This window comes from Eubalaena glacialis, chromosome 7 (genome assembly GCF_028564815.1).
Source record: "Eubalaena glacialis isolate mEubGla1 chromosome 7, mEubGla1.1.hap2.+ XY, whole genome shotgun sequence".
Classification (NCBI taxonomy): domain Eukaryota; kingdom Metazoa; phylum Chordata; class Mammalia; order Artiodactyla; family Balaenidae; genus Eubalaena; species Eubalaena glacialis.
In genome coordinates, this window is record NC_083722.1 from 74697552 (window position 1) to 74709879 (window position 12328).

Genomic DNA, 12328 nt, shown 5'->3' on the forward strand with positions numbered 1-12328 from the left:
TGCTCTCAGGCACAGCCCCTCCAGCTCCATTCCCTGGTCTCCAGCACACAGCAGGGGTCAGGGTCAGCCAGGCCAGTCAGAGACAGCGGCCTTGACTAATGGGATGGGGCCACCTGCTGGTTCCACCTTCAGGCAGCATCTACGGCTCTCAGTGACCTCAGATCCCAGGGCTCAGATTCTCCCTCTCCAGGCCTCCCCCTTGATCGCCCCACCTGTGAAATGGGTTACCAGATGTGGGGCAGGGAGATGCGATGTGTATGTTCCCCTTAGTGGATGCGTCATCTGATGTAGGACACTTATGTGCGTGTGTGTATACCTGGGCCATGTGCATGCATACATACGCTTCTGTGTGCTGCCATCTCAGGCCTCCTGTGCTGGTGAATATTCATCACCCTCATTGCAATCTCTTCTCTCCTGCGGAGCTAAAGTTAGCTGGGGGTGGGTGGAGGAGCGACTTGCCAAGGGGACCCCTCGGAACTCCCTCTCCCAGAGGAAGGTGACCAAGTTTCCCGGAGTCCTCTGTCATTGGCCTATCACTAGCCAAGTTTCCTCCTGTCTTTCATCCCCAGAAAGGAGGACTTTCCCCCAGCAACCTGAGGGTGAGAGGGCCAGGGCTGCCAGACTCACGCAGAAGGGAAACTGAGGACTCAGCTGGACCCTGTCCCCAGCCCCGGGGACTCTGCAGCACTAGGGGGAGGGCCTCTTTCCTGGGAAAGACTTCCTGGATGGTTCAGAGTGGCCTGAGGATTCCACCGTCAGCAACCCTGTGGGGTCTGGGGGAAGCCCAAGGTCTGTTGGGCAGTTTGGCTCCAGCAGAGCTTTCTGGTGTCCTGGCTAACCTGCTTCAGACAAGGTGGGGACCTTGCTGTGTGCCAGCTTTGCCCTCTGTCTTGTTGGCAGCTGGGGTGAGGACAGGGCACCCTGGCTCTGTGCCAGCATTTGTGAGCTGTCCTGGATGCACCTGCCCCCCACCCCCCCGCTCATTAACCCTTTTAGGCCCCTGTGGGAAGCTGGCCCCACCATGAGCATGGGAGCATTAACCCCCAACCTGAGCAGAGAGTCTTTGATGCCATCATGCACCCTGGCCCACGCCCACTGCCCTTTCATTGAGACCCAGAGACTGGCTGGGCTGCCCATGAATCAGGGCCCCAGCTTTGGGTGTGGCCCCTTCCCTGGCCTGCCCACCTGTCCCACTTTCTCCTCCCAGAATGTCAGGGACTAGAGAGGGAACCAAGCAGGCCCTGGAGGGGAAGCTGGGGGTTTAAGATGACCGTGTGGTGGGGCTACCCCCTCTGTCAAAGGGGGTACGGCTGGATGGTCTCCAAGAGCCCTCACTGCTGCTCTGCCCTCTGCCCACAGAGCTTAAGGCCACAGGCACGGCCCACTTCTTCAACTTCCTGCTCAACACAACTGATTACCGAATCCTGCTCAAGGATGAGGACCACGACCGCATGTATGTGGGCAGCAAGGACTACGTGCTGTCCCTGGACCTGCATGACATCAACCGCGAGCCCCTCATTGTAAGGGCCAGCCCAGATGTGGTGGGGGGGTGAGGGATGCGTGCCCCAGGGCTGGGAGCCCTTCCATCAGGCCCTCTGACCTCCATCTCTGGCAGATCCACTGGGCAGCCTCCCCACAGCGCATTGAGGAGTGCGTGCTCTCAGGCAAGGATGGCAACGTGAGTGCAGTGGGGTCACAGGTGGGGTGGTGGGAGGTGGCGGCGGGGGACAGGGGACTCCAGGAAGGCACTGGGGCCAGGCAGGCATCTGGGCACCTCCTTGGCTTTCCCTCTGGCCCCAGGGTGAGTGCGGGAACTTCGTCAGGCTCATCCAGCCCTGGAACCGAACACACCTGTATGTGTGCGGGACCGGCGCCTACAACCCCATGTGCACCTATGTAAACCGCGGCCGCCGCGCACAGGTAAGCCTCGCCCACCCTGGCCCTGTGCTGCCCCCACTGATAGCTACCTTCCAGGGTTCTGATGGGAGGATGGGCTTGAGCCCCAGCCCTGCCACTTCCCGGCCCTGTGACCTTGGGTGAGTGACTTCTTCCACCTCTCAGAGCCTCAGTTTCCTCTCCTGAAAATGGGGCTAATAGCTGCCTTTCTCACAGGTCGGTGTGAGGAGGAGGCAGTGAACTAACGCTCTCAGAGCTCTTAGCACTGTGCCTGGCATGTAGTGAGCGCTTCCTCCGTATGTGGACAGTGCCCCTGCAGCCAAAGCCAGAGGGCCAGGCGGGGGCCTCAGCATCAGGAGGCTGGACGCCTGGGTCAGCTTCTGCCATACGGCCTGGGGGAGAGCTGCCCCTTCCTCAGCTCTGCCCCACCCTGCCCGCTTTTGCCCTCCTCCATTTCCATGTGGGCATGTGTGTGAGCTGGTGTGACCTTGTAGGGAGTGTGTGAGAATGATTGGACCTAAGGGGCACAGGTGTGTGCAGGTGTGCCCCAGCTGTGTGTATGTGTTCACACAGGGGCGCATATATGTGCTCTGGGGGCTCAGGTGCTCCCATGTGTTCCTGGCATGTGTGGTGTGAGAAGCTGGCAGCCCAAGCCCGCTCCCCCAGCCCCTGCCACCCCTGGCTCTAACCCGTATTCCTCATCTTCTCAGGCCACGCCCTGGACCCAGATGCAGGTGGTCAGAGGCCGAGGCAGCAGAGCCACTGATGATGCCCTCCACCCGACGCCCACAGCCCCACGCCAGGTGGGCCTCATCCCTCCAGGCTCTTGCCAGGCAGCACTGCCTCTGAACCGAACTCATCCTGGGCCTGGCCTTCCAGCCAGGAGCCTGCACCCCAGGCCAGCCTCCCCACGGTCTTCCGTCCACCTCTGTGCCCCCCTCCCACCCCTTCCCCTGCAGTGCCCTCAGCCTCTGAAGGCATTCCCAGTTGGACTCATGTCAGCCTCAGTGTGACAAGAAATCATGAAGCCATCAGGTGGGAAAGACAGGAGCCCTGGGGACAGCCATGCCTCCGCCCTCAGAACACGTGTGTAGACATGCGTGGGCACGCGTTGGGCACTCTCCAACCCACACCTTGCTTAGCACCCAGCGTGGGAAAATGGCACATGTGTGCAGCCTGACACATAGCTCTTAGGTGTCCCTGCCCCATGCCTCGCTTGGGGCACGGGTTAACCCCTGGGGTGGGAGGGGCAGAGCTGTGTGTCTACTAGACTTGACCCAGGACAGGGCTGAGGGGCTGGGCCGGGGCTGGGGGGTGCTGGGGCTGGGCAGGGGCGGGCAGGGGGGCAGGGGCTGCCGGTGAGTGATAGAGCAAGTGGTCACTTGTGCCCGCGTGTCTGTGGCAGGGAGTGCTGAGAAGTGGGGCCGCTCAGACTCTGCGTGTGTGTGCCCAGGGTGTGAACAGTGGGTTCCGTGTGTTGGCAGTGATGCGTGCCGAGCTGTGTGTGCAGCCCCATGTGTGCAGGAAGTCATGTGTGCAGAGTGTAACTGGAAGCAGGCCTGTGTACACCTTCCCATCACCATCCCTGCCACCTGCTGCCACCTCCTTCCTGCCTCTGTGCCTCTCTCCTCTTCCTCCCTTAACCTACTCATGAGCTCGTCCTGGTCCCAGTGCCTTCACCAGCCTTCCTCCTAGCATCTTCAGGGATGGGCTGGGAGGCATGGGGGAGGCTTTGTGAATTCCATGTGGTCTGGGCTGGACCCCTCAACTCCCGGCTCCCTGTGGAGACATGTGGAGCTGGGGGCTCTGCTGAGGGGCAGGGAAAAGGCCCTGGCCTATTAGTCTATTCTGAGGACCACAGGTAGGGCACAAAACCTGGCGACACAATAACCTCAGAGCCCTCTGGCCTGGTGGGACTTGATGGCAAAGGACAGGATCCCAGGCCCTTGGCCAGTACCCCTGCCCTTCGTGGCCCAAGACAGGCAGCCACAGCTCAAAGAGTTGTGCCTCTGTGGCCCAAGGGGGCCCCGGCCAGAGTCTTCCTGAACCAGTTGGCATGGAGGGGCTTCAGCCCCTATAAGCCCACCTGATGCCCCTCTCATGGTCCCCAAAGCAGAGTCCTCTGAGACGTGATTCCCAGGTCTTATCTGAGATCTAGACCAGGAAGCACCTCCCTGGGAACCCTCAGCACCACCCTGCCCTGGGAGACCTGGCAAGATAGAGTTAAAACCCAATGAGATCTGGGGAGTGAAGCAGGGTGGCTTCAGGGTTTCCCTGGGGGCTCGCTCTCACCCTGGGAGCCTGATGACCGTTGCCTTTCCTCTGCGGGATGGCTTGGATGATGCTGAGCCCCTCTCTGCCTTGCAGGATTACATCTTCTACCTGGAGCCTGAGAAACTCGAGTCAGGAAAGGGCAAGTGTCCCTACGACCCCAAGCTGGACACAGCCTCAGCCCTCATCAGTGAGTGCTCCCACCCCACCCTGGTTCTAAAGCCTAAAGGTGTGATCTCTGCCTCTGGAGCAGGGAGCATGGCAACAACACTTTACCCCAGGGAAGAGACCATGAAATTGCTGTGTCTGAAACCTGCCCCCCCATCACCCCCGCAATGTGGCCCCACTTGGCAAGGGGAAGGGTACAGACCAGACCCCAGTGTGCGCTGAGGGGGCAGAGACTAGGTTGTATGAGCCTCCATCCCACCCCTCGAATGGGGGTGCGGTGGGCTCAGGGGGCAGATTCTACCCTGAAATCCACAGTGTGGTCCATGCAAAGGCCAGAACCCTCCCGGCCACGGGCTTCCTGGAAGAGAAGACAAACGGAGTCTGTACTGAGGGTGGTATGAGGCGGTGGTCCCATAGCCTGTTCTCGGATTGTCTGGGAGGCTGGGAGAGGCCCACAAGGCAGCACCAATGGAGAGTCCTGGCCCAGAGACCAGCTAGGGGAGTTTGTTTCTGGTCTGGCCAAGTGTCTGGGAGAGTTGGGAGAATGTTCTCTGAGGAGGAGTCCTGCCTGGGACCTCAGAAGCAGCTGCTGCCCCTACCCCCAGGTTGGGCGAGCCCACTGCTGACCCAGGTCCCTGCACTCTGCCTACTTTCTGGCTGCCCAACCGAGTCTGCCTCTCAGCAGCTGCTGGGCAGTGTGCCACCTCCAAGCCTGGGAAAGGCAGAGGGTGGGCATTATCCTCTCACTCTTGGTGAGTAAGAAGGTCCTAGCCGGATGGCAGGGTCCAGACCAGGGAGTCTGATGGGGGAAGACAGGGCCTGCCCTGGGGGAGTCTAGAGGGAAGACTTGGAGTGGTGTGCTGGAGCCAGTGTGTTTGTCAAATTTTCTGTTTAAATTTTCAAGTATTCTGTGGGCCAGCTGTTAAACACAGCTATTATTAGAAAGTAAATTATATACACTTACAGTTAAATAAATTACTTTAAAAACAAAGGTAAAAATACTCAAAACTCATTACTTCCTAATTATTTTACTACATTTTATTATTATCTATGTTCTTGAGATTATTTACATCTCTCGTATCTATTGGGTGGAAATACTAGACAATGGTTTTGGCAGGTCTTCCCAACTCTATTTTCAGTGACCTCAGGTTAGTAGCTTGAAATCAGCCATGGTGGGAGTATTTACACCACAGAAATTGGCTCTGGCTGCTAATCAGAGCCAACTGCTACTAATCCCAGTCCTCCCAGAGCCAGTTGTTAAAACATTCACCAACGCCCCACTGGTGATACAATCGCCCTGGAGAACCTGAGGGGGAGATGGGACCCTGCCCTGGAGGTCATCTGTGCTGTGCACCGGCCTTAGCCAAGGGCGCCCCCCTGACTGACCCACTGGCCCACCCACAGATGAGGAGCTCTATGCGGGTGTGTACATCGACTTCATGGGCACCGACGCAGCCATCTTCCGCACGCTTGGAAAGCAGACGGCCATGCGCACGGATCAGTACAACTCCCGGTGGCTCAATGGTGAGCAGAGCCCGCAACACCTCCAGCGGGCAGCATGTCTGGGGTGTGGCACAGATATCATAAAGAAACACTCGTGGGAGAATTTTTGGCCCTTGACTGGCTGGGGCGGGGGTAGTTTCTTATCCCCGGAAGACTTGGGGGTCTTCTTGTACCTGGCCCGGGAAAGAGGTCTTGTCCAAGGAAGGTGCGGTCCACTGACGCCTGCCCGCCTGCAGACCCTTCATTCATCCATGCCGAGCTCATCCCTGACAGCGCCGAGCGCAACGACGACAAGCTCTACTTCTTCTTCCGTGAGCGGTCCGCGGAGGCACCGCAGAGCCCCGCCGTGTATGCCCGCATCGGGCGGATCTGCCTGGTATGAGGCCCCTTGCTGCCCCCTCCCCAGGCCCAGTCCTGGTTCCATCAGCCCTGCTCTGGCAGGGTCTTTGGGGTGAGTGAGCTGATCTGACCCAGCCCCTGCCCCCTGCCCCCCAGAACGATGACGGCGGCCACTGCTGCCTGGTCAACAAGTGGAGCACATTCCTGAAGGCAAGGCTGGTCTGCTCTGTGCCAGGCGAGGATGGCATCGAGACCCACTTTGACGAGCTCCGTGAGCACCCGGCAGGCGGGCGGGGGCCTATGGCTACTGCAGGGGATGGCGGCCGGATGGGTGGTCAGGGGAAGCCTGGTGCCCCCCACCCAGGAGTGGGCAGGGCCTTGGGGCTCGTGGCCAAGGTACCCTCCCAGCCCCCTCTCCTTCTGTCCCCAGAGGATGTGTTTGTGCAGCAGACCCAGGATGTGAGGAACCCAGTCATTTATGCTGTCTTTACCTCCTCGGGGTGAGACTGGGGCTGGGGCCGGCAGTGGCAGGGTGTGGCTGAGTTGGGGGGCTATGATTTGTGGAGGACCCCATCCTGGTGGGGAGCTGTGGGTGAGGGCAGGCTGGGGAGGGACCCTGGGCCAAGGGTCTGCCCCACCCGCAGCAGCAGCCTGCCTTGCCCGCAGCTCTGTGTTCCGAGGCTCTGCCGTGTGTGTCTACTCCATGGCTGACATTCGCATGGTCTTCAATGGGCCCTTTGCCCACAAGGAGGGCCCCAACTACCAATGGATGCCCTTCTCAGGGAAGATGCCCTACCCACGGCCCGGCACGGTGAGGACCCCACTCACTCCACCTTTCCCTTTCCTCTCTTTCCACAAGAACTCTGCTGGGTCAGGCCCTTTGCAGACATGGGCCGCACCATCGTGGCACTCACAGCCAAGTTGGCGGGGGCGGGGGCGGAGGTGGACCATACACACATATAAACTCACCATTCACCCTCAATAAAGCTGAAGTTAAAACAAAACACACCATAAGGAAAACACCATTTACACACAGTGTCGGGCTGTGAAAGAATCCAGCTAGGATCCTGAAACAAAGATGGTGGCTGGGTGTGGCAGGCTGCTCCCTCTGGGAGGCTGTTTGGAAGCTGAAAGTTGTAGGGAAGTCTCCCAGGCAGGCTGGAGGTGTGGGTGGGCAGGAGCCCCTGCGGTAGTGGGAGGCGATTCACCTGATCTTGGTGTGACATGGACCACTGCGGGAGTCTAAGCAGGAGAGCTTCATGATCTGATCACATGCCTAGGGTGTTAAAGGAGCTCCGGGCCTGCCCTCCTGCTGAGCAGCGGTGGAGCTGGGGAAGGGGCGAACTGGAAGAACAGTCAGAGGAAGGAGACAAGCTGGTGGGGATGAGGACCTAGAAAGGCCATTGTCAGCTCTGCCAAACGCTGCCACAAAGTCATGGCACGTGAAGCTGGGGAGATGGCCATGGGATGTGACCATGTGAGACCTTGGGACCTCAGCTGGTGCAGGACCTGCAGAGAGGTTGGGTATTGGGCAAAAGCCCAGATGGGTGTTCTGAGAAGCGGAGCAGGTGGAGCTGGTGGGGACAGACAGAGCGGAGACCTCTTCTGAAGCTAATGGGTCCAGAGTGCCCTGGGCAGCCTGGGCCTGACGCTCATCACCTGCCTGCAGTGCCCTGGTGGAACCTTCACGCCATCCATGAAGTCCACCAAGGACTATCCTGATGAAGTGATCAACTTCATGCGCACCCACCCACTCATGTACCAGGCCGTTTACCCTCTGCAGCGGCGGCCCCTAGTGGTCCGCACAGGCGCTCCCTACCGTCTCACCACTGTTGCCGTGGACCAGGTGGATGCAGCCGACGGGCGCTATGAGGTGCTTTTCCTGGGCACAGGTACCCACTGCTGCTCCCGGCCCCTCCGACACTGGGCCCACTGGGTGGAGGGTACTGATCCATAGGGCTGGGCCCTGCCCTGCTAGGGGGTTACTACAGGGTTGTCAGTGTCAGCTCTGCCACCTTCATCCTTTGGAGGCTTCTCTCTACTACCAGGATAACTGAGAATGGGGATGGGGAAACCCCATTTTCATCCCTATCCCTGGTGGCCGGGAGAGCAGGGACACTGGGTGCCTGGGGACCCATGTTTGGGCGGGAAGAGGGAGGACAGAGCCAGACACCTCCAGGATACCTGGGTCCAAATACTGACACACATGCTCTCGTGTGCACATGCAAACTGCACACACCGCTGTTCCAGTAGCCCTCAACATAAGGGAATACTTCCTGCAGCCTGTTCGCAACTTCCCAAAATGAGGGTCTGGGGTCAGAGGGGCAGACTCTAGCTGTGACTACCCCCTTATCCAGGGCCAGTCCCCTTAGACCTCTTCCCCTCATCTGGGGGCAACTCTTCAACCTTGGCACAGAGCTCCCACTCCACTGCCCTTGGGGGGTTTGGGCCCTGGTGGGGGAAGGGGCTGAGGCTGGTGCCCCTTTCCCAGCGTCCTCAGCCCCACTGAGGCCCTGCCCGGCCTGTTCCAGACCGCGGGACAGTGCAGAAGGTCATCGTGCTGCCTAAGGATGACCAGGAGATGGAGGAGCTCATGCTAGAGGAGGTGGAGGTCTTCAAGGTGGGTGTGACACCACCCAGTCCTGGCCTCCTCACCATGGCCCTCCTCAGTACCACCTCCTGACCTCAGACCTCCAGGTCAGGAAAGGAAGGGGGTCCCCAGGGTCATAAGCTAATCCCTATCTTCTTCTAGGACCCAGCACCTGTTAAGACCATGACCATCTCTTCCAAGAGGGTGAGTTTTGGTGAGGTGGGCTGAGGGTAGGGATGGAGGCTGCTTCACCTTGGGGTCAAGCCCTTGGCAAAGAGATGGGGACACTGAGGCACAGAACAAGAAGGGGAGGAGCCTGGCCCAACTGGCTCCTAAGGAAGGCTGGCTATGGGGAGGGAACTGAGAAGCTCCTACCCCTGCCCACAGCAACAACTGTACGTGGCCTCAGCCGTGGGCGTCACACACCTGAGCCTGCACCGCTGCCAGGCATATGGGGCCGCCTGTGCCGACTGCTGCCTTGCCCGGGACCCCTACTGTGCCTGGGATGGCCAAGCCTGTTCCCGCTATACAGCGTCCTCTAAGAGGTATGAACCCCGAGACCCTTGGAATTTTGGCCACCAGACCCAGGGCTCTGTCCTGGAGGTCTAGAGGTGGATGTGATATTACCCTGGGGGACTTTATGGGTGAGACATCCTACCCTGGAGTTTCGGGGTTATAGAGACTTGGGGGGCAAGTTTTCTTGGGAATACTCCTTCAGGAGCTATCTTCATCCAGGAGGAGCCGCCGGCAGGACGTCCGGCACGGGAACCCCATCAGGCAGTGCCGTGGGTTCAATTCCAACGGTGAGTGCTGTGTCTCACCACTGGGTGCTCCTCGGTGCGGAGCTGTGCAGCCCACAGAGCTGCTCGTGGGGCCCCCACTGGAAGGATTCTCACATGGTCCGTGGGGGTGAGGGGGTGAGGGGTTTTGGAGAAGGGATGTCCTTGGCCACCCCCTCAAGGAGTGGATGCCTGATGGCACAGCCCTGCCTGTATGGGTGGGTATCCCTGTATATGCCCCTCGCCAGCCTGCAGTCTGCCAAGAGGTAGTGCTGCTTTCACGTGGCATCCTCTTGTTCTACAGCCAATAAGAATGCCGTGGAGTCTGTGCAGTATGGCGTGGCAGGGAGCGCAGCCTTCCTTGAGTGCCAGCCCCGCTCGCCCCAGGCTACCGTTAAGTGGCTGTTCCAGCGAGATCCCAGTGACCGGCGCAGAGAGGTGATTTCCTGTGCCCCACAGTCAGTCCTCACCATGGTTGGGAGAGTCCCTTGTACAGTAGAAATTCTACGTGGGTGAAATGTGGTATAGAAACCAAACTGGGGCAGCCCTCATTCTAAGAAAGTCCTTCCAAGCTCCCTTCCCTATGTGGAGATCATTTGGGTGAAACCAGTTATATGGAAACTCTGTGGGGTGTCCATATTACATGGAAACTACTTGTAGGCATGCCTTTTTATATGAGAATTCCATATGTGTACTTTCTTGGCAGTATACCTCATTGTATGGAAATGTCACGTGGATGAGTTCCAGCATATGGAAATTCTGTGGGGTAGCCTTCCTATTATGGAAATACCTTCTAGGCAATCCCTTCTACATGGAAATTCTATGAGGGTGCCCCAACATCTATTTATTCTCATTAAATAGAAATTGTGTGTGTGCTCCAGAATTCTCTCATTGTACAGAATCCCCTTACGGTCATTCCTCCTGAAATGGAAGTGTTTATTATTCAGATGTTATATGGAAACTTGTTTTTCTTGGTATATGGAAATTCTACATGGGTGCCCCTGCATGGGGTGGCCCCAGAGGTGGTCTGATCGGGGAGCTGGCCGGGGCAACAGGGTGGTCCTACAGCCCCTGAGCCCCAGCCCCTGCCCCCACAGATGCGTGCAGACGACCGCTTCCTGCGCACGGAACAGGGCTTGCTGCTTCGCGCCCTGCAGCTTGGTGATCGCGGCCTCTACTCCTGTACAGCCACCGAGAACAACTTCAAGCATGTCATCACACGAGTGCAGCTGCATGTACTGGGCCAGGACGCCGTCCATGCTGCCCTCTTCCCACCCCCAGCTGTGAGCGTCCCACCGCCCTCAGGCGCCGGGCCCCCCACACCCCCTTACCAGGAGCTGGCCCAGCTCCTGGCCCAGCCTGAAGTGGGCCTCATCCACCAGTACTGCCAGGGCTACTGGCGCCATGTGCCCCCCAGTCCCAGGGAGGCCCCAGGGGCACCCAGGCCTCCTGAACCCCAGGACCAGAAAAAACCCCGGAACCGCCGCCACCACCCGCCGGACACATGAGGCCTGCTGTCTGAGCCCTGCGATGGGCCGGCCTAGTCCTCGTCCCTTTTAATATAAAAGATATATATATATATATATATAAAATATCTATATTCTATATACACCCTGCCCCTGCAAAGACAGTATTTATTGGTGGGTTGTAAATAGCCTGCCTCAGCGGCAGCATCATCCAAAACTTAGACCCATGCTGGTCAGAGACGGCAGAAAACGGAGCCCACCTAACCAGGCCCGGCCAGTTGGCCGGGCCGGGCCAGGACCACACAGTCCCCAGGCTCAGCTGGGAGTCTACCTGCTCGACAGCCACCGCCAAGATCTACAGGACACAGGGAGGGAGCAAGCTCTACCTGGATGGGGCACGGACTGTACACCTTCGCCCATGTGTGCTGTTGGCACACATGTGGATGCGAGGACTGCTTTGGAGACCGGGGGTGGGGGTGAGGGCTCAGATGCGCTCAGAGAAGGGAAGAAGGGGCTGGCACAGGATGCCGGCCCCTGCCTGGGAGAGGGGCACTCAGTCAAGGCCAGCCCTTTCCTGGGTATTTATTCTCTATTTATTGGGGACAGGAGAAAAGGAGCCCTGCCTGGGTGGGGCAGCCCCTCCAGCCCCTCCTTCCCTCCCTGCCTGGCCACTCTACCTCTTTGCTTTCTCCGTGCCGCTGTGATGCAGGGGCTGGGAGAAAAGCAGAGGGTCCAGGCTGAGGGGAGAGGGGGTCATGGTGGAGGCCTGGGGCCTGCAGGGGCTCCCCAGGGCTCCCTTCTGCCCACCACTTCAGATGATGGGTGTAAATAGCTCTGGGGGGCAGTTGGGTAGGTGGGTGGGGGCTCCTGGCAGCCCTCTGCTGTTCAGGCCACACCTGCCCTTGGGTTCCATCTTGCTAATAAACACTGGCTCTGGGACTGGACTTTGGCTTTCTCCTTGGCAAAGGAGGGAGGACGGGGGTTCAGCCCATACCCAGATTTTCTCCCTCCTGCCCCCCCCCCCACCAATGTGGCTTGACCACCAGTTCCCCCACGGTCTCTTTTGCAAGCCCAGCGTCCATTCACTCACTCAATTGTTTGATCATTTGTTCACATTGCTTTCTCACTTGGCTTTGTGTCTTGCCAGGAACTCAGGACTCAGAATTGGCAAGACAAATCCACAGCCCTTACAGTTCAGCTGCCCCTGCCCTGGGAATCAACAAAATTCCCATTCTTCCTGCATCCTTCCAGCCAGATCTCAGCAGAGGGTCCAGCACAAGCAAATGTCCAGAGGCAGGGAAGACCAGGATATGTGG

The 12328-nt window shown here is 58.8% G+C and overlaps 1 protein-coding gene across 4 annotated transcripts in view; it reads left to right on the forward strand.

Annotated features, from left to right (window-relative positions):
- SEMA3F (semaphorin 3F) overlaps positions 1 to 11951 on the forward strand; it is a 28688-nt gene extending 16737 nt beyond the window's left edge. For 2 of the 4 annotated variants that reach the window (XM_061196850.1, XM_061196848.1), the window contains 16 exons: positions 1360 to 1520; positions 1616 to 1678; positions 1801 to 1920; positions 2607 to 2699; positions 4264 to 4357; positions 5740 to 5859; positions 6075 to 6214; positions 6334 to 6677; positions 6844 to 6988; positions 7847 to 8069; positions 8709 to 8797; positions 8930 to 8971; positions 9155 to 9312; positions 9503 to 9570; positions 9851 to 9984; positions 10644 to 11951. In XM_061196850.1, the coding sequence (XP_061052833.1) occupies positions 1360 to 1520; positions 1616 to 1678; positions 1801 to 1920; positions 2607 to 2699; positions 4264 to 4357; positions 5740 to 5859; positions 6075 to 6214; positions 6334 to 6677; positions 6844 to 6988; positions 7847 to 8069; positions 8709 to 8797; positions 8930 to 8971; positions 9155 to 9312; positions 9503 to 9570; positions 9851 to 9984; positions 10644 to 11054 (2405 nt within the window). In that variant the 3' untranslated portion in view covers positions 11055 to 11951. The remainder of the gene's footprint in view (positions 1 to 1359; positions 1521 to 1615; positions 1679 to 1800; positions 1921 to 2606; positions 2700 to 4263; positions 4358 to 5739; positions 5860 to 6074; positions 6215 to 6333; positions 6678 to 6843; positions 6989 to 7846; positions 8070 to 8708; positions 8798 to 8929; positions 8972 to 9154; positions 9313 to 9502; positions 9571 to 9850; positions 9985 to 10643) is intronic. The other 2 variants (XM_061196851.1, XM_061196852.1) reach the window with 2 other exon arrangements.
- Positions 11952 to 12328: the final 377 nt, after the last annotated feature.